This window comes from Rhinolophus ferrumequinum, chromosome 5 (assembly GCF_004115265.2).
Source record: "Rhinolophus ferrumequinum isolate MPI-CBG mRhiFer1 chromosome 5, mRhiFer1_v1.p, whole genome shotgun sequence".
NCBI classification, from domain to species: domain Eukaryota; kingdom Metazoa; phylum Chordata; class Mammalia; order Chiroptera; family Rhinolophidae; genus Rhinolophus; species Rhinolophus ferrumequinum.
The window spans coordinates 41,975,008-42,002,647 of record NC_046288.1 but is presented as its reverse complement, the minus strand read 5'-3'; the positions used below and the strand labels follow the sequence as shown (position 1 = coordinate 42,002,647).

The 27,640-nt window shown below is 38.1% G+C and overlaps 1 protein-coding gene across 5 annotated transcripts in view; it reads left to right on the top strand.

The window, feature by feature from the left end:
- Positions 1-27,385, top strand: part of ABCG2 (ATP binding cassette subfamily G member 2 (Junior blood group)) — a 101,943-nt gene extending 74,558 nt beyond the window's left edge. For 3 of the 5 annotated variants that reach the window (XM_033106635.1, XM_033106632.1, XM_033106634.1), the window contains 11 exons: positions 2,082-2,239; positions 6,959-7,110; positions 8,306-8,410; positions 9,391-9,638; positions 13,850-13,932; positions 19,577-19,666; positions 20,785-20,909; positions 22,187-22,341; positions 24,108-24,197; positions 25,030-25,112; positions 27,181-27,385. In XM_033106635.1, the coding sequence (XP_032962526.1) occupies positions 2,082-2,239; positions 6,959-7,110; positions 8,306-8,410; positions 9,391-9,638; positions 13,850-13,932; positions 19,577-19,666; positions 20,785-20,909; positions 22,187-22,341; positions 24,108-24,197; positions 25,030-25,112; positions 27,181-27,328 (1,437 nt within the window). In that variant the 3' untranslated portion in view covers positions 27,329-27,385. The remainder of the gene's footprint in view (positions 1-2,081; positions 2,240-6,958; positions 7,111-8,305; positions 8,411-9,390; positions 9,639-13,849; positions 13,933-19,576; positions 19,667-20,784; positions 20,910-22,186; positions 22,342-24,107; positions 24,198-25,029; positions 25,113-27,180) is intronic. The other 2 variants (XM_033106630.1, XM_033106629.1) reach the window with 1 other exon arrangement.
- The last annotated feature ends 255 nt before the right edge of the window (positions 27,386-27,640 follow it).

The following is a 27,640-nucleotide window of genomic DNA, read 5'->3' as shown; positions in this document are numbered from 1 at the left end:
ACAGATGTCCCTTCCATGTGATTATACCTCGTGATCGTCCCCCACACGAATTGTTTAGGTCCTGTCACATTCAGTGTCTGTACACTAACTTTCTTCTTCCTGTTATCTCCTACCCCTTTTAGCTAGTCTTCCTCTCTTCCTCCAGGGGGCTTTGTTGCTTTCGAGGCATATTTCTGGAATTTATGAATGACATGACTCCGTGGGTTCTTCCTCTGTGTGTTTCACTTTGCTATAATTTGGCTTCGAAAATTATTTCATAAAAATTGGGGCTTATTACTAATTTGTATAGTGCCAGAGTTGTTTTTCTATAGAGTTTCTTTTGGCACTTTGTCTTGCATCCATCTCTTCGTCCCTCTCTCCCTTCTGCCAATATTACTGGCATGTGCTGGGCTCCCTTAGGTTTTATAGGTAAAAGTTGTGGGCAAGAGAGACAAGAAGAACTCCTTATATGGGTTCTGCAGTATCAGGAAGAGGAAATGAGATGAGTGAGTAGAGTTCACAGTTGATGACTAGGTATGGACGATTTGCTGGGAAGACATCTGAAGCTCTGGGTGAAGATGAGCTTTTTAGATTCTGATGGCTCCAGTTTAATCCCCTATGATATCCTTTACTTAGAGGGAATGAAGACTGGGGGTATTCTTCTGGCTGCTGCGTCATACTATACTTTCTGACAGTCTTTTATATAAAGTATATTTTGCTGTAGTTTGTTTGATAGAATACCTCTGAGATTCTACTATGTACCATATATTTTTGTTTCATAAGTGATTCGGTTTCCTTTGCTGGGGCTCTGTTTATTTGATTTTGTCATTCCAGTAAGGTGCTTTCTCTTCTTAGCTTCAGGCAGTCATTGTCCTGAGTTCCTTGCACGGATTTCCAAGGAATATAAGCTAAAGACAGTTGTTGACTTCTTAGAATTTATTTATGTAATTGATTGAAACAATACATTAAGAATGTTTATATGAAATTTTAAATGTAACAAAATATAGAGAGAATCTTCTCATTACTACAGTTTTGGTATGATTATAGCATAATTAATATAATGGTATGAGTACTAATAACTTTCACCTTGATTTCTCAGTTGTTAACATCTTTTTCAATAATGGCCTCAGATTTTTCTTTCTGAAGTAATTTAAGCAAAGTTATAAATATCATATTTCACTCCTGAATACTTGTTATGCACTTTTAGATAAGATATTTGGCTATGTTACTACATTACCATTGTCAGCTAACAAAATTAATAATATTTAATATCAGCTATATAGAGCTGATATTCACTCACATTTCTCCAGTTGTCTTTAAATGTCTTGTATAGCTCAGTTGTGATTGGATCAAATCAATGGCACGAGTACCATTTGAATATTCCCTCATGAAGACTCTTAGTGTAAGAATTGTTGCCTATCTCCTGCCTTTCCCCAAACCTTCCTGTTCTCCCAACCACATACAGGGCCATTGAGTGTTTGAAAAGACTGAGCCAGTTGCCCTGTAGAATATTCTGCCTTCAGAATTTGTCTGAAAGAATGAGTCGGGAATTCTGCGGTGAGTTAGGTTATAAACGGGGTCAGTTTTGGAAGCTTATGGTGATTTAAGGGGTGCTAAAGTGGGTGGTAGAAAGTACACTTCCTTAGTTGCCACCCCCCAATCTTGTAACTCCACTTGAGGACTTTTTCTTTTTAGTGGGGTAAAAAGTGGTGGGTGTTAGAAGACTAATAAATTATAGATGCTTTCACCTTTTCCTGTCCTATCTTTATCTCCGTTTTCGGACTGCGATTTCACTATGTAAGGGCTACATCTTTCAGTTCTAACTTCCATCTTAAAGCTAAACTTTTGATGTGATAAGGAACATATAGAACGATTTCAAACATGGTTCATATCAGGCTTAGCCATGTACCAGCTCTGACCTGAGCCTCACTTTACATGTCTAATTAAGGAGAAACCTACCTCTCAGATACTCGTTTATTTGCTGTTCAGAATAAATGAGGATATGAGATAACGTGCCTCTTACAGGTTTAGCACATGTTAGGAGCTCAACAAATGACTGGCTGAGGTTGTTATTGTTAATATTGATGATAATTGTGTTTTAGGTTGGAACTCAGTTTACCCGCGGGGTGTCTGGAGGAGAAAGGAAAAGGACTAGTATTGGAATGGAGCTTATTACAGATCCATCCATCTTGTTCCTGGATGAGCCCACAACCGGCTTAGACTCAAGCACAGCGAATGCTGTCCTTTTGCTCCTGAAGAGGTAAATGCTATGGAAACATTATTCTTACATTCATGCAATATATGATCACCTGCTGTGTACCAGACATGATTCTTGATGCAGAAGATTTACCAATGAGCACAGCAGACAAACATTTCTACCGTTTTTCTTGGAGGCGAGCAGTCAACTAACAAATGTAAGTGTTTCAAGAAAATGGAGCAAGGTAAGAGTGTAGGGAAGACTGCTGTGGAGGGAGTCGGGGTCCTGTACTGCACAGCAGGATGGTCAGGAAAGTCCTCAATGATGTGCCATTGAGCTGTGAGCAAGACCTGGGAGTCTGGGGGGAGAGGGTTCTAGTTGGAGGCAGTGGACAGTGGTCCTCAGGCAGACCATGACTAATGTGTCTGTAACATCAAGAAGCCAGGGGGACTGGAACCCACTGACCAAAAGGGAGTGGGGGTGTGTTAGTGTATTAGTTTGCTCGGGCTGCCATAACATGGTACACAGACTGGGTGGCTTAAATAATAGAAGTTAATTTTTTCACAGTTTTGGAGGCCAGAAGTTTAAGATTAAAGTGTCTTCAGGATGATTTCTTCTGAGGCCTCTCTCCTTGGCTTATAGGTAGCTGTCTTCGCTCTCTGTCTTCATTTCACCCTCTTTCTGTTTCTCTGTGTCCTGATCGCCTCCTCTTATAAGAACACTACTTCTTACTGGATTTAAGGCTCACTCATATGACCTTCTTTAGCATTATTTACCTCTATAAAGATTCTACCTCCAACTACAGTCATATTCTGAGGTGCTATTTCTTAAGAATTCAACATATGAAGTGGGGGAGGGGATACAATTCAGCCCTTAGCAGTTAGAATAAGACAGAAGATGGAATTCAGTGGGTGGCAGATAACTGTAGGCCACAATAAGAACACTGGCTTTTCCTGTACCTATGTGACTTGGGAGCTTTCAGAGAGTTTTAGAAGGAAGGAATGGCAACCACCTAGAGAACAGACTGTGTAATTGGGCAAAGGTGAGTGCAGGGAAACCAGTCAGTAGGCGGTTGTGTTAAATCAGTTGAGATGATTTTTGGCTTTGTCTAAGATGGTAGTGGTGATGTGGTAAGAAGTGGGTGGATTCTGGATCTATTTTGAAGATAGGACCAATGGGATTATCTCATGAATTGCACATAGGTTGTGAGTATTGAGAGCATGGATTCTAAGATTTGGGACCTGAAAAATGGAAGAATGGAGTAAAAGGAATGTCATTTCCTTTTGTCAAGAAAGACTCTGGGAGGATCATGTTAATAATAGAAATTTAAAAATTTAACTCGTTGACATTTTTTTTTACATTAATTTTTTTAAAGTTTCAATTTTATAGGAAAAAATAGAAGAATTGTTGAAAAAATCCCATATCCTCTTACGTTGGTTCCCCAACTCTTAGCATTTAACTCTTTTCACTTTCCCTCTGTCCCTCCCTGCCACACCTATATGGGTAGTTTTGTTTGTTTGTTCATTTGTTTTTACAGGGTTGGTACACATTAGAAGCTCAATAAACGATAGTGGCTGTGGTTGCTATTGCTAATAATGATAATATGTGTGTTTTAGTGTGGAACTCAGCTTATCCCCATCCCCCCAAATCCTCTGGAGGGTAACTCCAAATTATCAGCACACTCCTTTTACATTATCACCTTCTTTACCTTCCAGTGAGGAAGTCACATTGATACCATTGCCGCCATCCAATCCATAGACTCCACTTAGACTTCAGCAGCTGTCCCAGTCCCTTTTTCCTTTCTGTCTCATGATCCTCTCCATGGATACACTTTTCTAAGCCTGAGCAGTTCACATTCTTTCCTTGCCTCTCATGTCCTCACCTGTCTTCAAGATTACATTTCATAGGGTGGCCCTCAGCCGACCCCATCCAATAAGTTTTCTCATGATTAGATCAGGCCACGAATTCTTGGCAGGGATACCACAGAAATGATGCTGTGTTCTTGGTGTATAACATCAAGGGCTGCATGGTTTTGTCTTCTCCCACCATGGGTGATGTTATCTTTTACCCGGTCATGTGGATGTCTGCTGGGTTTCTCTGCTGTGAAATAACTACTTTTTTTCTTTGTAATTGACTAGCATTTTGTCAGAGGATGTAATCAAGTATTATGCCAATGTCCTGTTCCTTTTCAATGATCTACCGAGCAGTTTTAGGATATACTAAAACTCCTGCCTGTGTCACCTACTAGTCTGATGGTTACCAGGTGGTGATTTTGTATTTCCATCATTCTTTCCTCATGTATTGTTCTTATTTATTATTATGACCAAATTAACCCTGATTTGGCCAGTGGAAGCCCTTTGAATCTGACACATGTCCGTTTGACATGTCTCTGATTTTTCTTCAAGTATTTCTTTACGTTTTGGTTAATAAGAGGTTCCAGGCTCATCTTATACTTTTCCTGTGCCAGATGTTTCTCTACGGAGCCCTAGTCCCTTCTGGTATAGTTAAGAATTAGAAAGCAAGGTCTGATTATATAGTGCTCCCTACTACTGGCGTGTCATTTCTTCTAGCCCACTTAGCAGACAGAGACAGGAAATACACATGTATGTGTGTGGCTGTGTGTATATAGAATATAGAAATATATTTCTACATTTGAAACATAGAAGTTCCTTATTAGGAAATATGTATTGAACATATAGTGTGTATACATGCAGTTTCAATAAAAAGACACATAAACATACATCTGAAACTATTATTGTATCTGTTGTTATGTATATATATTTAAAATTCCACAAGGTAATATTTTCAATTTTAGTCTAACAACTGAGTGTTCTTTTTGTCTGCACCTTTTCATGTTTATAAGTGACTTTTCAGATGGTGAAAACTTGGCTCCTATTATCTCAATATATTTACTTACTTGCACAGCAACTAACTTAATTGTTTGGTATAACCAACCCTTCTGGCCATTTCTTCTGCCCATCATCCCTAGGAACTTCCCCTTCCCCAGCCACAATTTTGAAATGCTGCCAGACACAGTCTACCTATAGCATTCCCACCCGATTATTACCTTGCTTTTTCTGATTGCCGTGCACTTGTAAGCAAGTCTTTCTGCTAGGATGAGAAAAAATGTGAAGATGGGAAGATTTCTAAGATTTTCAAAATCTTCAGTTTGAGATGTCAATTATACATATACATTGACCATCTCAAGTAATGGGTCTTGGGTTCAAGTTCAGTTAGAGAATACATCCATGTTATTTTTATCATCTGCAATTATGTCAACAGTGTTCATTAATGGATCATGAATTGATAAGAGTACTGTAAATATTTTCACTATGTTTTGGCAGGTTATCCCATAAGCATCTTTGTTTATGCCTAGAGCTCTAACCCAATCTCTCTCCAGCTTCACTGCGTACACTAATCTCCTTGGGTCTTCTTAAAATGCAGAGTCGGCGTACAGCTCTGAAGTGGAGCCCAAGAGTCTCCATTTCTAGTAGGAGATACTGATAGTGATGCCATTGGTCCTCAGTAGCAAGGCTCTCACACCAATCCACTTACCTACTTCCGGTTCTTTTTCAACTCCTTTTTGTCTACTGACTGAAGTTCCACCTTCTGAGTAAAGGGATTCATCACATGCTTGTTTTTTGATGCAGACTCTTTCATTAGCTAGCCTCCTCATCTCCCCAAGCTAATTCTGCAATGATACTGAAATACTTGTAGCTTCTTGAATAGACTGTGTCATCACACACTTTGTTCTTCTCTATGTTTCTTTGCCTTGACTACCCTTTTTATTTCTTCTTGACTTATTCCTGTTAACCCCTTTAATATTCTCATATCATCTTCAGACTGGTTATACTCTCCTGTTTTGCTTACAAGGGAATCTCAGGTATTTCTATTCCACATTATATTCAAATTACTGATTTACTGGCCTGATTGTCTTTGAGGCAGAACAAATGTGTACGCATTGCCAACATATGGTATGTGCTTAGAAAATGCTTAAATTGAAGTGATTCTTCTCATAAAATATATTTAATTATAACAGTTTTTGAATAGTAGTTTTAGCCTTTGTTACTTCTACCCATAAATAGCAAATCCCATGTAAATGTAGTTTAGCATGTTTTGGCTATGGTCCATTGAACCACAGCCCCGCTCCTTACCAACTGTAACACACAGGGCCAGTTACTTAACCTTTAGGCTTGTCTGTAAAATGCAGGTAATGACACTGTTGTTACTGTCAGTATTGTCTCATAACTGCCTCATAACAATATTGTGAAAATTCAGATGTGGGTACCTATATTTAGCAAAAACATAGTAAGTACTCAGCAATGTTAATTGTAGTGTTAGGACTGAAGAATGAATACCAATTCCTATAGGACTGGACGACTTAAATGATCCATGAGACTGGAGCATCAATGATTGTTTTAATATTTAGTCCATAATAAGTTCTCAAATGTGAGTGTACTGACAACTTATCTGGGTGCTTGTTAAAAATATGGATTCCCAAGACCCAGTAGGTCTGGGAAGACTGTCCAAGAATCTACAGTTTTCATTCATGTTCTAGATTCTAGACCGTTCATGGGACACACTTTCAGAAATCTTCATATTTCATAAGAACATTGGATTTATGTCCCCTAACTCCCAGAGAGATAATAGGAGATGGGAAGTTAGTAAGAGAAAATGAAGTTGAACTAGAAATAAATGATCTAAGGGCTAGAATCAATTTCGCTGCTAAGAAGTGCACGTTTCAGATGTTTAATGACTCATTATTTTCTCACTTTCAACTAGGATGTCTAAACAGGGAAGAACCATCATCTTCTCCATTCATCAGCCTCGTTATTCCATCTTCAAGCTGTTTGATAGCCTCACCTTGTTGGCCTCAGGAAGAGTAATGTTCCACGGGCCTGCTCAGGAGGCCCTGGGGTACTTTGCATCAGCTGGTATGGTTGCCTTTTTCCTGCAGGGAGATCCTTCCTCAATAGAATCCTGAGAGAGAGCAGAGAAGGATGCGAGTGCTGTTTGGTCGTTGGGTAGACATAGTATGGGTTCCCCACTGCAGAACATCTTTGGTCAGTTTGGTGCTGGAAGTTTTCTTCATTTTGCAGCACTGGCTTGTAATTTAGGCCTCTTTCTTGTCCTATTTGAGTATGCGTGCATACTCTGTGTGTGTGTAGGACCGTTTCTACTGGGCCTATATGTGTTCTGCTTGCCAGTTCTGGTGACATTTTCCTAACAGTTCAATAAATATACTGGCCTCATAGCCAGTTATCTGTCAGTTGAACATTTTTGGAAAGGCCTTACAGTACCCCCAAATCATTTGTGTTCTTGACTCTGACAGATCAGGTTTAATCATTATTTTCCTTCCATGGGATGTTGGTCTGACTTTCTGAGGGGTCATGGAGATGCTGCTTGCTTTTCTAGTAAATTAGATTGGAGTGGGTATGAGTGACTTACCAGTCAATAGAATGGCTACTCCTGAGCCTGACTTTGATGAGCCAACATTTCTGACAGTTCTGGTCAGTCTGGTTCTATTTCAGATGATAAGGTGGAATATTTTTTATGGCTCATGCAATCTGCTTCATTTTAGAGATATTTGGATGTTATAGGTGATGCTGCATGAACCCACCTATAACTGTGAATAATTTTTATCTATCTTTTAAAAATTGTTATTGTTGAATCCCTATCATTTAAAATAATCAAGCATTTATATGTGACTGATGAGTATATGGGAGGTGACTGTAAGAGTCAGACAGTAGGCCAAGATGAGTTCAGAAGCTCTGGCTGAAGAAGTGAACGTAATCCTTCAGGTGGGCGGTGCTGCTCACGTCCTCTTGAGATTCCTGCTCTGGCGATTTGTTCTCTGTATTTGAATTCCAGCTGCATAGTAGAAGATAATTTGGACCTGAATTTAGTCGATGGAGAAGCACCCTACTACAGTGGGTGCTGGCATTCTGGCAGGCCCTTGGTGAACTCAAGCGGAGCACGCCCTGGCTCTTCACAAACACAGTCCTGCTGTGCCTCCTCTGGCTTCACTCATTGCCCTGCTTAAGGACCATTAGTCCTACGTGCAGCTTTCTTTTCTTTTTCAGCATGTATATTGTTTTTCTCATGTAGTGAAATAGCCTTCTTTTGTAGGTCACCACTGTGAGTCCTATAATAATCCTGCAGACTTTTTCCTGGATGTCATTAATGGAGACTCCTCTGCTGTGATATCAAACAGAGAGGATGAAGGTGGTGAAGGTATGTGAATCTGTCCAGAGTCACAGATTATCACCTGATTTTCCTGAAGACTAGCAGTGTGGTAGCTCATTAAAATGTAGCTTTGGGAATTTACATTATTAACACTGCCCTCTCGTGTCAGTTGTCTTAGTGTGTTCAGGCTGCAGTAACAAGAATACTATAGACTAGGTGACTTACACAACAAACATTTATTTCTCAAGTTATGGAGGCTGGGAAATCCAGGATCACGGCGCCAGCAGATTCGGTGTCTGTTGAGGCCTCGCTTCCTGGTTATAGGTGGGCGACCATCTTCTTGTTGCCTCTTCCCATGGTGGAAGCAGAGAGGGAGCTCCCTGAGGCCACTTCTAAGGGCACTAACCCCATTCAGGAGGGCTCCACCCTGATGATGTCATCATCCCTCAAAGGCCCCTCCTTCAAATATCATCACTCTGGGGATTGGGTTGCAGTATATGAATTGTTGGGGAGGACACAAACATTCAGTCTGTAGCACCAGCCAACACAGGTGTTATTGTCCATGAGTGTGATAAGTATTTTTGATGTAATTTATAAATGAGCATTTATCTGATAGTGTCAGTTCTAAGGGGAATTTCCATTAGAAAAACATGTTCATTGTTTATGTAGTGTTTTGAAATAAGAAACATGGCAGTTTATACATTTTGCATATAGTGGAAAGCAAAGATGAGGTTTTTATATGAATAATGAAAACTCGCTGTGGTAAGAAGTTTATTTTAGAAGAATCAGGGTACAAATATTATAGTTAGGAAAAGGTCAGGGGTTTGCTATATCCATAAGTTTATGGAAGTAGTCAGGCCAATTAACTATATTTTTCTAATGTGTAAGGCAATAACTTACCTAAGAATTTTTTATACTCAAGCTTTAGAATTAAGGAGTTAGAGCAGAATCTAAGAACGGGGTTACATAAAAATGTACTAAATCAGTTATTTTGTTAATGTTTTCCTCTATTCACTTTTATTTCAAAGCCAAGGAGACTGAAGAGCCGTCCAAGAGAGAGAAGCCACTCATAGAAAAATTGGCTGAGTTTTATGTCAACTCCGCCTTCTTCAGAGACACAAAAGCTGAGTTAGATCAATTCTCAGGGGTTCAGAAAAAGAAGAGTGTAGTCTTCAAGGAGCTCACCTATGCCACCTCCTTCTGTCATCAACTCAAATGGATTGCCAAGCGTTCGTTCAAAAACTTACTGGGTAATCCCCAGGCTTCTATAGCTGAGGTAATCTTACAGATTCTTCTAATTATGCTCTGAAATGCTCATGTAGCAACGTTAGAGTTTGATACAATGTATTTTAGGATTATACTATCTTACCCCATTCCATTTGGGATATCAAAACAGTCAATGGAACGAATAAAACACAATAAAATTTTTACTTATAGAACACTTTTTTTAGTGTTTTTTTTTTTGACTACTTAATTCAGAATTGCTATGTTGATTTAGACAAGCTGTAGTGGATAATTTTTGTAGAGAATTTTTGTTTTCAAAAATAGTGATGTAAACAAATGTTTAGTCCCAGTTGGGTTTTTCTGGTAGCTGTACACGTTTATTTCCTGATTTATTCAACAAGTTTCTTGATCATGTGCTACATTCGGGAGCTTGTACATAGCAGTGAACACAATGGATAAAAGTAAAGTCTCTGCTCTCCTGGAGCACATTTTCTTATGAGGAAGGACAGCTGATAAATTCATACAGAAATAAAGTATCTAGTGTGACAGAAGATAAAAGGGTCTATGGGAAAGTTTAAACAGAGAAGTGGAGAAAGGAAGAGAGAAAAAAGAGAAAAGAAAACAGTTCGGGGAGGGAGACAGGTAAAATGGTTTGGTTTGCATTTTCAATCAAATGCAAAGGTGGTCACAGAAGACTTCACCTAGATGTCAGTGAATGCACCTGAGTGGAGGAGTGGCTGGTCCATATCTGAGGGAAGAGCCTGTGAGCAAATGCTGTTCCTTATAATAGACCTTCCTCATTTTGGGGTTCTAGTCTTCAGACAGCAGTAGATGCCTAAAACAGTGTGCAACTGACAGAAAGGTAGTAAGCAAACTTCACTTCCATTAAATAAGGCTGTCATTCACTCTCTGATTAACTTTCTCTTCATTAAGATGAAATAATGTTCTTTTACTCTTTTTGCTGACTCTGTTAATGGTAGTTGTTTAATGCACCGTATGGATTTTCTGTAATTTTGAAGCCTTCTGCCATACAAAACCTAGTATTTCCATTTTATTGGTCCATCGTTTCTAAGGAAATCAATTTAGCCAGTTATTTTTGGGGTTGTTAATTTTATTATCAATCATTGAGTCTGTTGACTACCAAAAGATGACAGGAAGTTGGCTCTATTACTGACTTCTTACCACGTGCACCATAATTTTCAAAGTTCAGTACTGTTGCTTTTGAAGTATTAATACCTAGAGCCTAGATCCCTCTTTGAGATGTACTGCTAATTGCTCCAAACATTTTTGGGACTTGTTATTTGACTTTTGTGTCAGAACCTGAGCACTTTTGTGTACTATCAATCAAGGGTAAATTTTTGTTCTTTTAGAGTAGACTTGATGTTATTTGGAATCAAGTCTAGTGAATCATGTCAACCTGGTTTCCCATTGGTCAAGAGTGAGATGTTGTAACGAAGTTGATTCTTCAGTGTAATTCATGCATTAGAATTTTTTACTTGGAAAATAAATTTCTCTTGTCTCCAAGTGATTTATGAGCGTCCTGTCTAAGTATATGGTAGTTCTGAGCAGGGTGTGATTAGAATGTGGAAATATTTCTAATACACCACGATTCTGCATCTTTTGGTGCTCGAGTTCCTTCAGCTGCAAACCCCAGGCCTAGTGTCTCCAGGTTGCCTGTTCAGCCCCCTTGCCTCCTCAGTGAACTCAGTTCCACAAAAGGAATTCCAAAATGTTCAGAGCAGTGGTGATCTCATACAGTAGGGATAGAACCTTGCATGTCCCTGAGCAGCTGCTTAACTGGAGCAGCCCTTGTTCAGATTTTTGAATAGTGGTATATTAGCTTAGGGCAGGAGTTTGCCAGTTATTTTTGTAAAGGGGCAGGTAGTGAGTATTTTAGGCTTTGCAGTCCATGTGATCTTTGTCTCCTGTAGTAATCTTGTCCATTTTAATGGCTGCTATAGATGATATGATGCATAAACAAATGAACATGGCTGTGCTCCAATTAAACTATTCATTGACACTGAAATTGAATTTCATATAAATTTCATGTGGCAAGAAATATTCTTCCCTTTCTTGTTCAATCATTAAAAAAATCATTCCTGTCTCATAGACTGAACAAAAATAGCCAACGGACCTTATTTGGTGTGTGTGCTATAGCTTACTGACCCCTGGTTTGGGTTTTTAATTTTGCAAGTATGTCATTTGCTTCTCTAGGTGTTTGAACATGTAGCTATGAAAATGTTTTATGGTTTCCGGCTCATAAATCTTGTATCTGTTGTCTTAGAGACTTACTTGGTTTTGAACTAGTCATCTATGTGAATCAGACTGTGCTTCTGAGAATGCATTTAACCAAAAGTATTTGGAAGATATTGGAATGAATAGATTATCTGTATAAGAAGATTTAATGTTCACTTATTGTTACAAGGGATTTCTAATCTTACCAATTTGGAAACATTGTCTTATCTCTTATTAAACATTTGAATGGAAAATTTTTTAGGGACAGCCTTAAACATCCCTCAGAACTCACCTTGAGAAATGTTGGTAAACACATTTGAACAAAGAATCGTATATGTAGGGAATTCTTTTCTTTCCTTTTTTTCCCCCCTGTTCAAAACAGAGGCGAGATACACACACAGGGTGTCTTTCTCTGCTCTGTTGTGCAGCATTTACTTTATCTGTTTGTTTTCTCTTAATGAAAGAAAGAATAACATAGATGCACCTTGTAAAAGTATGACAATATTGTGGGATTAACCGTTTTGTCACTATGTTTGAAAGCTGACTTTGAAAATACTTTTAGAACTTTGCAACCTGTAGGAAACATCCTAATGGTAATACTGATCATCTGTTAGTAGAAGATATCAAGTTCAAATGCATAACAAACAAAGCATGTGGAGTGTTCAGTTTAAAAAAATCTCGATACTCTTAGTTATACTGTGTGAAAGTATAGATGTGTATACATGAGCATCCTTATATGTTGATGGAGTCATCCTAATTTGTTTTGGAACCTTGATCTGTTGACATGATGTACAGTGTTCTCTGAGGGTAATTAAAATATATCAGGGCAATAGATTTTTTTTCAAAAATTTTTCTGTTTTATTAGCAAGGGTATTTTTAAGGCCGTCTCAAATCATATTCTTTCCAGACTCTGGTCTTCAAAAACTAGCCTTCACAGATCACGATCCTTTTTTCAATTTCAATTTGGTTTGCTTCATGCCAAAAGTATGCTTGACAAGTTACTTCAAGTCTTGATATCATTGTACTTGCAGTCCTGATTTGTTTTTTAACTTTGAAGTTTCCAAGATACAAGGTTAGATATTTTATTTACTTTAAAATTTCCTTAAATAAATTATATCATTTTATAATCCTTAACCCTTTCATGGTAGAAGTGTCCTTCAGAGACATTTTAACAATCTTGAAAATAAGTGATGTTTACTCAATTTTCTTAGCACTCATCCAACACACTGAGTAAGTGACGGTAGGTCAGTGTGGCAAAGAATTGGTGGCTTAGTTCTAGACTGTGGGCTGTGGGCCCTACAGGCTGAAGTTGCTGGAGAAGTGACAGGAGACTGGGTCATGGAAGCACTTGGGAGCCCTCAGGGAAAGCTGACTGAATGCTTTGGTGACAGTGACAATGCAGTGACTTTTCCATGCAAGGTGGACTCTCCCTAGGAGGATAGGCAGTCATCCCCAGCTCACCCCTACTTTCTTATTGTGCAAAATTCCATTGTTAGATATTTTATGTGTGCTTGAAAATTTTTATTTAGTTTTAATGTTAAGAGTAAAGATATCCTGTTTTTACTCGACCTCTTGAAATATAAAACTATGCATGTTCACTACCAGAAAATTTGAGAGGTCAGGCCAGAAATGACTGTCACTTCAAGTTGATTTTATTCCCGAAATACTCTGTTATCGCTTGCACTGTTCTCCTACTCTGTGTGGTGTTTCAAGTACCCGTAGCCTGAACTGGACCCTGAACTGCCAGTGCCACGGAAGCACTGGGAGGAATCGTAGCTTTTCCGGTAGTTTACTTTGTTCTCCTGACAGGCCCCCAACACACAGAGAAGTTATTTTTTATTTTAATTTAGACAGCTGTCTAGTAATACACACTGTTTCATATTGACCCTAAAGGACCTTTGCCAAGCCATTTAAATTTTCTATCTTACTGGAGTGATTTGATTAAAGCTGTATATATTATAATAATAAGTAGTGAGTTGTTTTTACTTTTAATTGAAACTCTTCCTTTTTTTTTTTCTTTTGGGAAAGATAATTGTAACAATCTTCCTGGGACTGATTATAGGTGCCATTTTCTATGATCTTAAACATGACCCTACGGGAATCCAGAATAGGTAAGTAAATTTAGATATTGACTTTTAGAAAGTCTTATTACTTTTTTCAAGGTTATAAGAAACTATTAAGAATTTGAATTTCAGATAAGTACTGCAGAAATTGAGGAGTAGGATAAGTCAGTGAGTTGAAGGCTTAATGGAAAAGTTAATTTTCCTATATACATATATAGTGATAAAATATACAGAACATAGAATTTAACCTCGTAACCAGTTTTAAGTGTACTGTTAAGTGTCATTAATTACATTTAGATTGTTTTGCAACCATCCAACTCCAGAACTTTTTTTTTTTTTTCATTTTCCCAAAATAAATCTGTGTACCCATTAAACAAAAACTGTTCATTTTCCTTTCCTCATTTCCTGGAAACCAGCATTATACCTTCGTTCTCTGATTTTGACTCCTCTAGGAATCTCCAATAAGGAGTCATACAGTATTTGTCCTTGGGTGACTGGCTTATTTCCCTTAGCATAGTATCTTCAAGGTTCATCCATGGTGTAGCACATGTCAGAATTTTTTCCTTTCTAAGTCTGAATAGTATTTCATTTTAAGGATATATCACATTTTGTTTATCCATGGATATGGGTTGTTTCTACCTTTTTGGCTGTTGTAATTAATGCTGATAGGAACATGGATCTATAGATAACTATCTGTTTGAGTCTCTGCTTTAAATTCTTGTGGGTGTCTACCCAGAATGGAGTTACTGGATCATTTCGTAATTTCATTTATTTATTTTTTTTTTTTGGAGAACCTCCTTCCTGTCTTCTACAGCTATTTTGCAATTCTCAGCAGTGTATCAGGGTTTGGTTTCTTTCCAATTGGTCAGTACTTGTTATTATCTTTTTTTTCTTGCTTTATAATAGACATCCGAATTATTGTGAAGTGGTATTTTCTCATTGAGGTTTTGATTTCCCAACTGATTAGTGATGCTGAGCATCTTTTCATGTGGTTATTGGTCTTTTGTATGTCTTCTTTGGAGAAATGTCTATTGAAGTTGTTTGCCCATTTTTAATTGGATTTTTTGTTGTTGTTGAGCTGTAAAAGTTCATTACATATACTGGATATTAACCCCTTATTAGATATAAATTTAGATATCGTCTGCCGTTCTATAGGTTGTTTTACTCTGTTGATAGTGTCCTTTGATACATAAAAGTTTTACATTTTCTCCTAGTTCATTAATTTTTTCTTTTGTTGCCTGTGAGTTAATTTCCTTTCTGTTTTTTGATTTATTTGACACGGGGACGTGGATCAGACTCAGTTTCTTTCTAATAGTAATATGGATTACCACGTTGAAAAGAATTAGAATACGTTAAATTAACAAAAACTGGTTAGTGTTATAAAATAAATTCTTCTAATTTAGAAGGAATTTCACTGTCTGTTAGTTCTGAAACATTATGAACATTATTGTACTCTTAGATGAGAAACTTAACAAATTGAGCTGAATTGTTGCCATGTCACGTGTTTTTAAAATCAGCTTTCAGTTTTGAAATTTGTATTTACTTTGATATTAGGCTTTTTTGTGTTTGGCTGATATATGGTTAACACGTCAGTTTCCTTCCCCAGTTTCAGTCTTAATGTGCCCTTAGAACTATTGTTGCATGATGAGACTTTGTAATGGGCTCAGGTATGCTGTGAATATAGGTGCTCAGCAAGTTGGCAGACCGCGGAGTTCTCCTTGGCTTTGTGTATTTAGAGCTGCTCTGTGCCAGCACTGTGCTCCCTGCTTTACACCCATGGCCTCAGGTTACCCTCCTGCCCGAGAGGTGGATAGTATTATCCCCATTTTACTATTGAGGAAACTTGCAGTGGCTTCAATGGAATCTATTTTGATGTCTAGAAAAGGGTGATTGTTTATGAAAGAAAGTAAAAGCATAAAATCCTCACTCAGGTAAAACAAATATTTCCTGAATGGAATCAGACAGTGTTCCTCTACAATGAGATTTTTATGGCAGCTCCTTTATAGAGTTAGGTCATCATTTTTCTCTTTACCTACCTTGGTGGCTGTGTTCTTCTCTGTTTCCAAACCTGCTATTAATTGGTGGTTTGTACCTTGGTAGATGCCATATTTTCACCTAGTGCAGAATACTTATCACAGGATCTAGAGCCCGTGGACCTTTTGTGTTGTCCAGTGGGAAGCATTTGGAACAAAATATTGAAAGTTTAAAGAGGACCTGGAAATGTAGCCATTAAAGGTCATGATAGAAGAATTCAGAGAAAGAAAAAAGAGCATTAGCTGTCTCTTCCAATGTTTTCTGGAGAAATAGGGCATTGGATGTATTTTAATTTGTATTTTGATTTAAGTTGCTACCAATTTTTCATAATTTGAAATTGCTCATGAGGACAATGGTTTTCTTCTCTTCTTTGGGAATGAATTATCCCCAGGGAGATGCTCATTCTGCTCTTTCTCTAACCTGTACAACTGACAAGCTGGGTTCTAATCATGTGTAGACTCTAAGCTTCTTGGATCTAATGGTTATTTCACGGGGTTGTGGTGATAGCTAAACAACTTAATGTGTATTAAGAGAAAAGGTATTTAACCTACAATAAGTATTACTCTACCCAGCAAAGCTATCATTTAGAATTGAAGAACAGATAAAGAACTTCCCAGACAAGAAAAAGCTAAAGGAGTTCATCAGCACCAAACCGCTTTTATAAGGAATCTTAGAGGGACTTTTTTAAGACCAAATATATATATATATATATATATATATATATATATATATATATATATATATATATGAATAATAAAATGGGAATAAGTACATATCTATCAAGAATGACTTTCAGTGTAAATGGATTAAGTGCTCCAATCATAAAATAGGGTGGCTGAATAGATAAGAAAACAAGACCCATACACATGCTGCTTGTTAGAGAATCACTTCAGATAAAAAGGCACACACAAAGTGAAAGTAAAGGGATGGGAAAAAGATATTTCATGAAAATCGGGAAAGGACAACTTATACCAGACAAAACAAACTTTAAAACAAAGGCTATAACAAGAGACAAGGAAGAACCCAGTAATCCCACTTCTGGGTATTTATCCAAAGAAACCCCAAATGCTACACTGAGGGGACAAATGCAGCCATATGTTCATTGCAGCATTGTTTGCAATGGCTAAGGTGTGGAGGTATCCTGGGGGTCCATCGATGGATGAATGCATAAAGAGGAGGTGGTACATATATACAATGGAATATTGCTCATTCATGGATGCGAGTGGGTTCTTGCCATTTGTGGCAGCATGGATGGATCTGGAAGGTACTGTACTGAGTGGAGTATGTCAGACAGAGAAAGACAGATGCAATGTGATTTCACTTATATCTGGAATCTAAAGAACAAAACAAAACAAACTCATAGATACAGAGAACATTTTGATGGTTGCCAGATGGGAGGGAGGGTTGGGAGTGAATATAAAATGGTAAGGGATTAAAAAGTAAATATTGGTTGTGACACAGTAGTTATAGCAGAAAAAATATAGTCAATAACATTGTAATAACTATGTATGGTGTCAGATGGGTACTAGATTTATTGGGGTGATAGATGGGAGGGGGTTTGGGGGACAGGGTAAAAAGGTTGAAGGGATTAAGAAATACAAACTGATAGTTACAAAATAGTCATGGGGATGTAAACTAAAGCATAAAGAATATAGTTGATAATATGGTAATAACTATGCATAGTGCCAGGTGGGTACTAGACTAGTCAGCGGCTTATTTCTTCAAGTATACAAATGTCTAACCACTATGCTGTACAACTGAAATTAATATAAAATAATATTGAATGTCAAAATAAATAAAGTAGAAAAGAGAGAAAAGTTATTTAAAATATATATTTGGATCCATAATTAGATATTATGGACAGGGATTACCACCTTAAATCGAATACATTAAAGATTTTAACAATAAAAACTATACTTTCTATAAAATAACTTACCTTATGAATTAGAAGTAATTCCACTATCTACTAGTTCAGAATCATTATGAACATTATTGTAGTGTTAGATGAAAGACTTAACAAATTGAACTGAATGTAGATATGTCCTATGTTTCTGAAATTAGCTTTTGCTTTGAAATTAGGCTCTTTTTGGTGTTTCTGTAAACTTGAATAGCTGCATGTACACTCTGCCTGCCTTTTCCACTTATCCATTATTGTATAAATATTTATTTTTAAGATAGCTTGTTACCTAAGTTATTCATTATTATAATTTTGGTGTTAAAAACAATTACTGAGTGTCTTTTGGCCCTTTGTTTTGGGGGTTGTACACTTGAGTTTACATTTTTTTAGAACACTGTCTTAATTTTGTATCATTTAAATAATGTTCACTTCATCTTTCTTTGTTTCAACTCACATCCTCAATGTTAAAGTGTTTGGTTATGAAGGTATTCCAAACACTGTTTCAGGGCTGTGTCATGCTTTCATAAAATTTATATTTCCATCAAAGTGTCAATAAACTGTGCTTTCCTTTTTAAACCTTAATTATTTTACCGAGAGAGAAGCATTAATAGTCATTCTTTTCTTACACATGTACAAATTCATTTTCCCTTCATAAGCATGATTTGGTTTCTTTTTGAGCATGTTGGAAATAATGTTGGTGATGGGTTGTCAAGGTTTTGCTGATGATTATGTGGTAAAAGCATGTAGTAAGGTATTGACGGGGGTTTCCCTTCACTGTCTTTCATTTTGCCTTCTCATGTCTTAGTGTCTTTACTCAACTTTGAAAAAGTGGTTAATAGAGCTTTTTAACCTTTGCATGCTTTATTTGGCTTATTTTTTGTTCATACATTAGGACTGGTAGTCAGTGTTTTTGTTAGTTAAAACTCAAAGTGATAGTACTTTTAACACCTATGTAATCCTTAGCTTGGGTGCCATAACGAGAACCCCAGGCAGGGTAGCTTAAATAACAGAAGTCACTTCTTACCCTTCTGGAGATCTGGGTGCCAGCATGGTTGGGTTCTGATATTTGCCCTCTGCTGGCTTGGTGCTTCTCCTGCTGTGTCCTCAGTGATGCAGACAGAGCTCTGAGGTCTCTCCCTTTCCTTCTAAGGGTGCTAATCCCTTCATGAGGACCCCACCCTCATGACTTCATCTAAACTTCATCACCTTCCAAAGATGCCACCTCTAGCTACCATGTTAAATAAGTCCTAGCCGGACAATTAGCTCTAATGCGTCTTTTGGAGCAAAAATTAATATAAGACTCGGTATTCTATTCTATTCTATTCTAGTATTATATTATATATTATATTATATCATATTATACCCGGTCTTATATTATAGTAAATTAAGACTGGATTTTATATTAATTTTTGTTCCAAAAGACGCATTAGAGCTGATTGTCTGGCTAGGTCTTATTTTCGGGGAAACATGGTATCATCACGTTGAGGGTTAGGGCTTCCACATAGGGTTTTTGGGAGACCACAGTTTAATCCATGGTAACCCAGGACCCTGAATTTCAAACTATGCTATATAGAGTCCCTAGGGCACCGTGAGGAGACACAGGGATGGTGCGAGACCTGAAAGGACTCACACTTCCCTCTCTGTTTTAACCAGAATAGTTGTTTAACGTTACATCATTTGAGGATAGAGTATCGCAGGTAGGAAATTGATGCAGGGATGTTTAATTCATGCAGTGTTTTCATTCCCTTTCTCTCATCACAGAGCTGGGGTGCTCTTCTTCTTGACAACCAACCAGTGTTTCAGCAGTATTTCAGCTGTGGAGCTCTTTGTGGTCGAGAAGAAGCTCTTTACGTGAGTATGTCTCTGTTCTGAAAGGGGGCTGTCCAGTGTCGGGACTGTTGGTCAAACTGGTCACATCCAATTTCAGAGCCAAGATTGCTTCCTGGGGATGACTAGTGTTAATTGAGAAAAAGCAGCCAGAGACTGGAAGGAAAAGCAGGAGCATGTGGGGCCTGAGACCAAAGGAAAAAGGAGGTTCAAGATTAGGGCATAGCCAGCAAGTGCAAATGATGCAGAGAAAGCAGGAAATAAAGAGGCTGCAGAGGATCTTTTGTTTTTAGCAAATACAAAGTCATGATGACCTTCAGAGGAAAAGTTTGAGGGGCCTTGGTAAAGAGAAAGTATTGTGTCGAACATACAATTGAAGGTGGGTGGGTAAAGGTGACAAAGAATATAGGGCAAGCTTAGCCCTCAATGGAAGGGAGAATGGAAAGAGCCAGAAGGAAGCCTTGAAATAAAGTTCAGGCTATTTTCTTTGTTGTGTTTTTCAAATTTGGAAGACACTTCCCCATATTTATATGCTTGAGGAAAGAGTGAAGATATTGATGGAAGACTTTGGAATCATGGGAAGAGGGGGATCTAGGACTTCAGAGGGAAGAAAATAGGATTTGATAGCTGACAGGGACATAGGATTGTCAAGCATGATCATTTCTTTTTCTTCATGACATGGAAGGGGTAACCAGGGATTAGTGAACGGAAGCGGCACTTGGGGGTGTGGAGAATAGCAGTGCCACCTGCTTCACAATCAGAATGGGGAGAAAGAAAACCCTCTCTGACCACTGGGCTCAGCGGCTGACGTGTTCTTTCTCATGTGAGCCAGTGTCGGAAGAGGGAGCAGATGCAGAACCTGTTTACCTGGAGTGGGGGTCCCCAAGGGCAAAGTGGATGCTATTAGGAGGGAGAAGAGGGGTCGTTGCACAGAGCTTGGTGGGACGATGTCCCAGGGGAGGGCACCTGAGATGGTGCCTGATGCTGACTGGGTGACAGGGGTGGGTAAACCTGCAGGATGTGAGAAGGTGTCTGTTAGACCCCTGGTGGCCACAGAAATCTGTACAGCAAGTGTTTTCATCATCTGGTCTGCGCCTTCTTAAACTAATGTGCGGTGTATGGTCTGAATTTTTGTGTTTTAGACATGAATATATCAGTGGATACTACAGAGTGTCATCTTATTTCTTTGGAAAACTATTATCTGATTTACTGCCCATGAGGATGTTACCAAGTATTATATTTACTTGTATCACATACTTCTTGTTAGGTAAGCAATAAGAAAGTATGTGTGTTTAGTCTCCAATGTGAGGGGAAGCTAATTTCTTTTCACAAGCATGTTTTTGGTTCGCAAAAGTATAAACCAAGTCATGAGATAAGGAGGCATCTATCTATTGTGCACACTCTGAAATTTGGTCTCGAGGACATTTTTGTCATGACTTTTCCCAGCCTAACTCTTAAACCTATTGATAGAACTGTATTTTACTGAGAGGCAGTACGTGTCATTTACAGACATGAAAAGAATTCATGAAAGTATTTGAGACTATGAGAGGGGAGCTGGAGCTGGGATATTTATTACCTATCTATATCCTTATGTATATATGTCTGTATGTGTGTGTATATGTGTAAAGGTAGTGAAAGGTAGCAACTTTTGGAGCATAGTAGTTCAATAAAGTAGTTGTTTGATAAATGTAGACAGATTCATTTGTGCATTGTGTTTAGACTTCACCCCACACTCACCGCCTCAGAATTTCCATATATTTCCGGATTCACACACTGATACAAATACAGAAATACATGTATTTGTATCAAAGTTCTATAAGAGAAGATTCAGTGATATAGTTTAAACTTTCATTTTACAAATGAGAGGTGTGTCATAAAGAATTAGCCATAGTATCTAGATCCTCAGACTCCTGACTGGTGGTCTTATGGCTGTTCCAAACTCTTCAGATTGTCTGACACATAATTGTAGCCCATTATAGTTTATAAAGCATTTTTGTGAAACGATTTCACGGCTCCCTCAACCCCAAGCTCTGTGGTACTTTGTCTCAGCGTCTTGGGTTCTGAGGTTCTCCCTCGGGTAGTGAAACTACTGGGAGCTCATGTAATCCTCGCCTTCCCAGTTTCTTCACCAACACAGTTACAGCAAACACTGAATAATGTGGTGATGTCTGGGTGAAAAGCGTGTGCTCCTGACAATTCTCCTTCTCTGAAGAGAAGCCGGTAGAATTCTAGCCAGGTGTGCTGCCTCCAGATCTCCATCTCAGGCACTCAGAAATTGTTAATAGTTCCACATAAAGAAGCATAGGTGTTACATGGCAAAGTGCTAATGCAGTAAGTATAAAATAGAAAATTGCATGATCATTTTATGCAATTATATGAGAGTGGGGGGAAATCAATGAAATTAGTGACCCAGGATGGTTTGATAGAGGATGAATTTTTTCATTCTGCTCAGTTTCTCAAAATAGAGTATTATTTGCACAACAAAAAAAAAACGAGGTACACAGTGACCTAAGCAGTTGGATTAACCCCTTCTGTCTTCCTAAGGATTGAAACCAGTGGTGGAGTCCTTCTTCATCATGATGTTTACTCTCATGATGGTGGCATTTACGGCCAGTTCTATGGCACTGGCCATAGCAGCAGGTCAGAGTGTGGTATCCGTAGCAACACTGCTCATGACCATCACTTTTGTGTTTATGATGGTGAGTAGAAACTGTGCTTCTCTGAGAAGTAATTATTTTATTGCCTCTTGTTCCTTCCCGGTAATTTGCCCTTCATGGAAAACCTGCTTGGAGTATTCTGTAAATGGGACCCTTAGCTTTAAGGAAGCCATATATTAAAGCATAGCTCATATTAGGGAATGTACCAGCTTTTTCTCGACTCTTACCCAGCCGTTTTTGCTCTGTTCCAATATAGTTACTATAACTTTAGTTAACATGTTGTTACAAATGAGATTTTAAATCATGCTTCTTGGTGACATATAGTGAAACCTTGATAAATGGGAACTGCAAAACCCAGAAAATTTTTATTGGAAGATTCCCTTATAAAAACAACAGGTTAATTGCCTAAATTTTATGGTGGTGTTAGTGAACTGTTGTCTTATTTAACGAACAACTGAAATGGTTTGGGTGGATCAAATACTTTCCAAGGGAAAAGCTAAGCTCCATGAGAAATGAAACAGTATGTAGTATGGGTCGTCTATCTTGAGTACCCTCCTATATTTTGAAAAGGAGTGTTTGAAAAATACTGAAAATTCCAAAGTCCACATAGTACTAAGTCCCCTCCTTTCTGGGTTCTTGACATTCTCTTATATCAATATATCTGGGTATTTTCTTTAATAATTACTTAATCCTAAGCTTACATGCTCCTAAATTTTGCAGAAACATAGATGAATGAACAGGTGAAAGGAACCAGTTGTCACATTTCCCCTCCTACATGGAGTAAACAGGAATGATTAGCCTATTTACTTACTACCCAAGTCCTTTCTGCTAGAGTAGGAGTAGATATCTTTAAAAGTTTGTAATTAGCACAAACAATTGCTATTGAAAACTACCAATATAAATATTATTGAGAACATGATAATCCTTGTACATATTTCCTAAAATGGCATCCAATAAAGAATATGTCCTTCGATAATATAAAAATGTTTCGTTTGATATGTTAGAGCCTTTGACTATGACTTTAATGCTTTATGTATAAAACTTTTAAAACCATATTTTATTGCAAGATGTTAAACACTTGGTTAGAAGTTAAAACGTATGTAGTGACACCAGCAACATTGTCATTGTTATGCCCATCCCCCATGGCAGTGCCAGTGAGGAAAAGTTTTATATGAACCTCTTCTTATGTACCCGTCTGTTGTTGGCGTGGTCCTTCCTGGGGTCTCCATTGCAATACTGCTTTTTTTGCTTTAAATGAAGGTAGTTACCATATTTTATGCTATACTTCACCACATTATACTGTGTACCTGTCTAGGATATGGGTTACTTCAGGCATGCATTCTGAACCCCAAATTATCCCTAAAGTCATCGGGAGATAGAATGCAAACCCTGTAAATAACAAAACTTGCTGTGTTATGAGGTAGAGAGGGACATGAGGAGCTCAGGATATGTTCATTATGTCTGTTGGTGGGAACATACAGTGGTCGTATCATTAGAACAGGCAGTACTTATGGACCTTCCATTGTGTGCAGTCACAGAGAAAGTAAAGCCGTCACAAGGATCTTGTAATTAAAGGAAACACAGATATATTGTCATTCCTTTAAAACCATAAACAGCCTCAGCTATAGAGAGAAATACCCATGCAAAGAGCATATGCTGAGTCTTTAGATGAGTGGACAGAATTTCCAGAAAGACTTGGCCCCAGCAGTAATGTTTACAAGGTTGTATGGGACCTAAAGAGGGTATTCTCTAGAATTCTTCATGAAATCACTCCACCAGTCCTGATTCTTCATATTTGCTCTTTGTAGATCTTTTCCGGGCTGTTGGTCAATCTCACAACCATAGTGCCTTGGCTGTCATGGCTTCAGTACTTCAGCATTCCTCGATACGGCTATACGGTAAGTTTTCCTCTTCTATTACCATGGCTGGTTCATTGTTCCCAAGCAAGGAACAACCAAAATAAAGCCTGACCATCTCATGTCCCTAGACAAGGACTTGGAGGTCTCCCAGGAAATCCATTTGGGGACCAATGAAGGAGAGTCTTCTATTAAGCCTTAGGTCACCTTAATGATAACCCGAGTTTTCCCCAGTCACCCTGCTGTTTGAGGTGAAGGGTGGCGAGATAACTCGTAGTGAAGGAGAAAGACTGACCACTTGATGTAAAAAAAGATGGGTTTGCTTTTAAGTGCAATTGGAAATAGTTGAGACAATGGGAGACTACTATTCATATTTTACGCGTATATTGAAAGGGAATTTAGAAGAAAAACCAAGACCATATAATATATACAGCCACTATTTGCTTTCGAAAGGTAATCAGCTCCAAAGAATTATAAGTGGTTTTGATTAAAACAGAGACTAGCGATATAAAATGTGTTACCATAAATTAAGAATAGTTACTGAGTATCATTATATCATCTTAATTGTAGTGTTCATGGTGTTATAACATTGGGGAGAGAAAAACGAAGAAGTTCAAGGATTACAGCCAGAGGTTTACCCTCTTGGCCACATACTTTATTTCCTTTGTGTTAGAAGCCAAAATCCACCCCAAGGCCTCTTGTTTGCCAGGATAACTCATTTTAGTTGCTTTGGTGTGACGAAGACTGTGCATATGAAGTTTGGTTTGTTTTAAGAAATAACAATAAAGGTGAAAGTAGCAGGATGGGATTGTGATAATTTTTTGCAAAGTCTTTTAAAACTATTTACCTTGCCCCACTCCCCGTTGTGTTATAGGCTTTGCGGCATAATGAATTTTTGGGACAGAACTTCTGCCCGGGACTCAATGTAACAGCAAACAATACCTGTAGCTTTGCCATGTAAGTTTACACTCAGTGCCATAATGGGTTTGCTTACTGTGTGGTGTGATGTAGAAAGGCCACGGGGCTCAGAGCTAGTGTGAGTCCCTTCAGGTCTGTGACTGCTGTGAGCCTAAGTTTTCTTATCTGTAAAGCCAGTTGTTTATTAATGCATGTGAAAGTGCTGTACAATTTGTAGGTATTCTACTACAGTCAGATTGTATTTATGTTGGAGAAATGGTTCTTATGTGTTGTTTGTATTTAAATGTTCCTTTTGCTGTTTTGATTGTGGGTGTGAGTTTTGATTTTCAGAACATTTGAGTTTGAAATGAGCTGCGTTGGTGTTTTAGCAAGGCCTTGCAGTATCTGCACTGTATGGCTTATGTGAAGTGTGTGGATCCACAAACTAATGGCTTCCTGGGAGCCCAACCCATGGTCAGTAGTAAGAGCTAAAAGGGCAGCAGAAGCGGAAAGGAGTGAACGTTTTCCTGCCACAGTCGTGGCACGTGCCCCTTCCTCCTCCGTTTATGAGACATAATGAAATCAAACTCTGCAGTGTTTTTTATTTTTTATTTTTAAACTGACTTGGAATACTACCTGTCAAAGGATGTCTCCTCTAGAGAAAGAAACACATATTTCAGTAAGCTGAGAAGGAAGTCTCATTTTTCCGTGTAATGTTAATAAAACAGAAATGTCAAAACAAATGGATGTTTAATAAAATTAGAGAATGTTGTTTTAAAAATTAAATAACACTTTCCTTTTCAGTAATTGTTAATGGTTCGATTCTGATACATTAATTAATGAGAGAAAAGAGAATGCTGGTATTCTAAATCTCATGATCATTCCAATAGAACAGAAATAATTTTGAATAATAGCACAAATGCTGTTTCGAAGTAGTTGATCCTTAAACAACATGCGTTAGAACTGCAGGGGCTCACTTATATGCAGATATTTTTCAATAAATACTGTAAATATATTTTCTCTTCCTTATGATTTTCTTAATAACATTTTCTCTACCTTACTTTATTGCAGTATTCCTACAATACATAATATAGATAACCAACAAAATATCTGTCAATCGACTGTTTATGTTATGGGTCAGGCTTCTAATCAAAAGTAGGGTATTAGTAGTTAAATTTAAGGGAGAGACAAGAGTGATAAGTGGATTTTCATCTGTGGGGTGTGTGAGTGCCCCTAACTCCCCCGACGTTGTTCTAGGGTCAGTGTATTGCCAAAAAACCTCTATAAAGAGAAGTAGTCTGCCCAGTCGTGCTCTTTTTATTTGCGTATGACATTTGTTTTGGAACTAGTAAATGCCAAGAGTCATACAAAAATGGTACCAGGTAATAACTGTGTCTGTATTTTTAGTACCAGGTGCTTGTCTCACCTGTGGCAGGGTACTGCATCCTGCTCTCCTCCGGCTACAAGGCCTACACCTGATTACGGGGCCTGCTGGTGAGGTCTTGTCGCTGAGCCTCTGAGATGCTCATTCCACTCTTGGTGCAAGAGCTGAGCAAGTACAACTGTGGCAGGAAGCCCTTCCTCGTCTCTCCTCCTAGTTTGGAATTCTTAGCCTGCCTTCTTTTGTACGGGTGGTTTGTGGGTAATGAGTTCCCTACAGGGCATTGATCATTTTTGTGAGGGCCCTAGATGTCCCTCCAGACGTGTTAAAGCTGAGGTTTTCCCCATCAGGAGTAAGTGAAAAATTACTTGGTAAATGTTTCTGCCCTTTGAAGAGAGCAGCATCATAGATTTGGAAACAAATGAATCAGGAGAGGCAACCTACTTCAAAGTGTGAGTCTGTGAGTCTGACTAAGTTCCTTAAACCTTAGTCTCTTTATGTCTTGAATGTGTATAATATTTACCCCATTGAGTTGTTTTAGGAATTAACTGAAGCGTTATGTGCAGGTTGCTTAGCATAATACCTAGGAGAATTGTAAGCATCCGTTGTTACCTATTTTATATGAAGGGATCGTTATTTAAGGCTTGATAACCTATAGGCTTCTTTAACGAAGGAACAATGAATATATTGAGTGAAATCGGACAGATGGTGAGAATGAAGTCATGTTCTGTTTCTGTTGCATTTCAGCTGTACCGGCGAAGAATACTTGATAATCCAGGGCATCGACCTCTCACCTTGGGGCCTGTGGAAGAATCACGTGGCCTTGGCGTGCATGATTGTAATCTTCCTTACAATTGCCTACCTAAAGTTGTTATTTCTTAAAAAATTTTCTTAAATTCTGTCTAATTTACATAACTTATCTACATATTAAAATGGAGCACCTTGATTTAAGAATTTAATGGAGTATTTTTTTTCTTTCACTTACCATCATACTGTTCTGCAGCCAGAATTATTTTCAACAGAAACTTTCATAGAAATCACATGAACTGAATTACATCTTAAATTACCTAAGTCATAAACCTGTGTGATATTCTGTACTGCTGATAAGTTCATCTAGTCAGACAGTAACCACAAAGGCGAAGTGTAGTTTACTTTATTGACTTAAAGAAGAACTGAATCTAGAATCTCGTGACAAGTTACTAATATT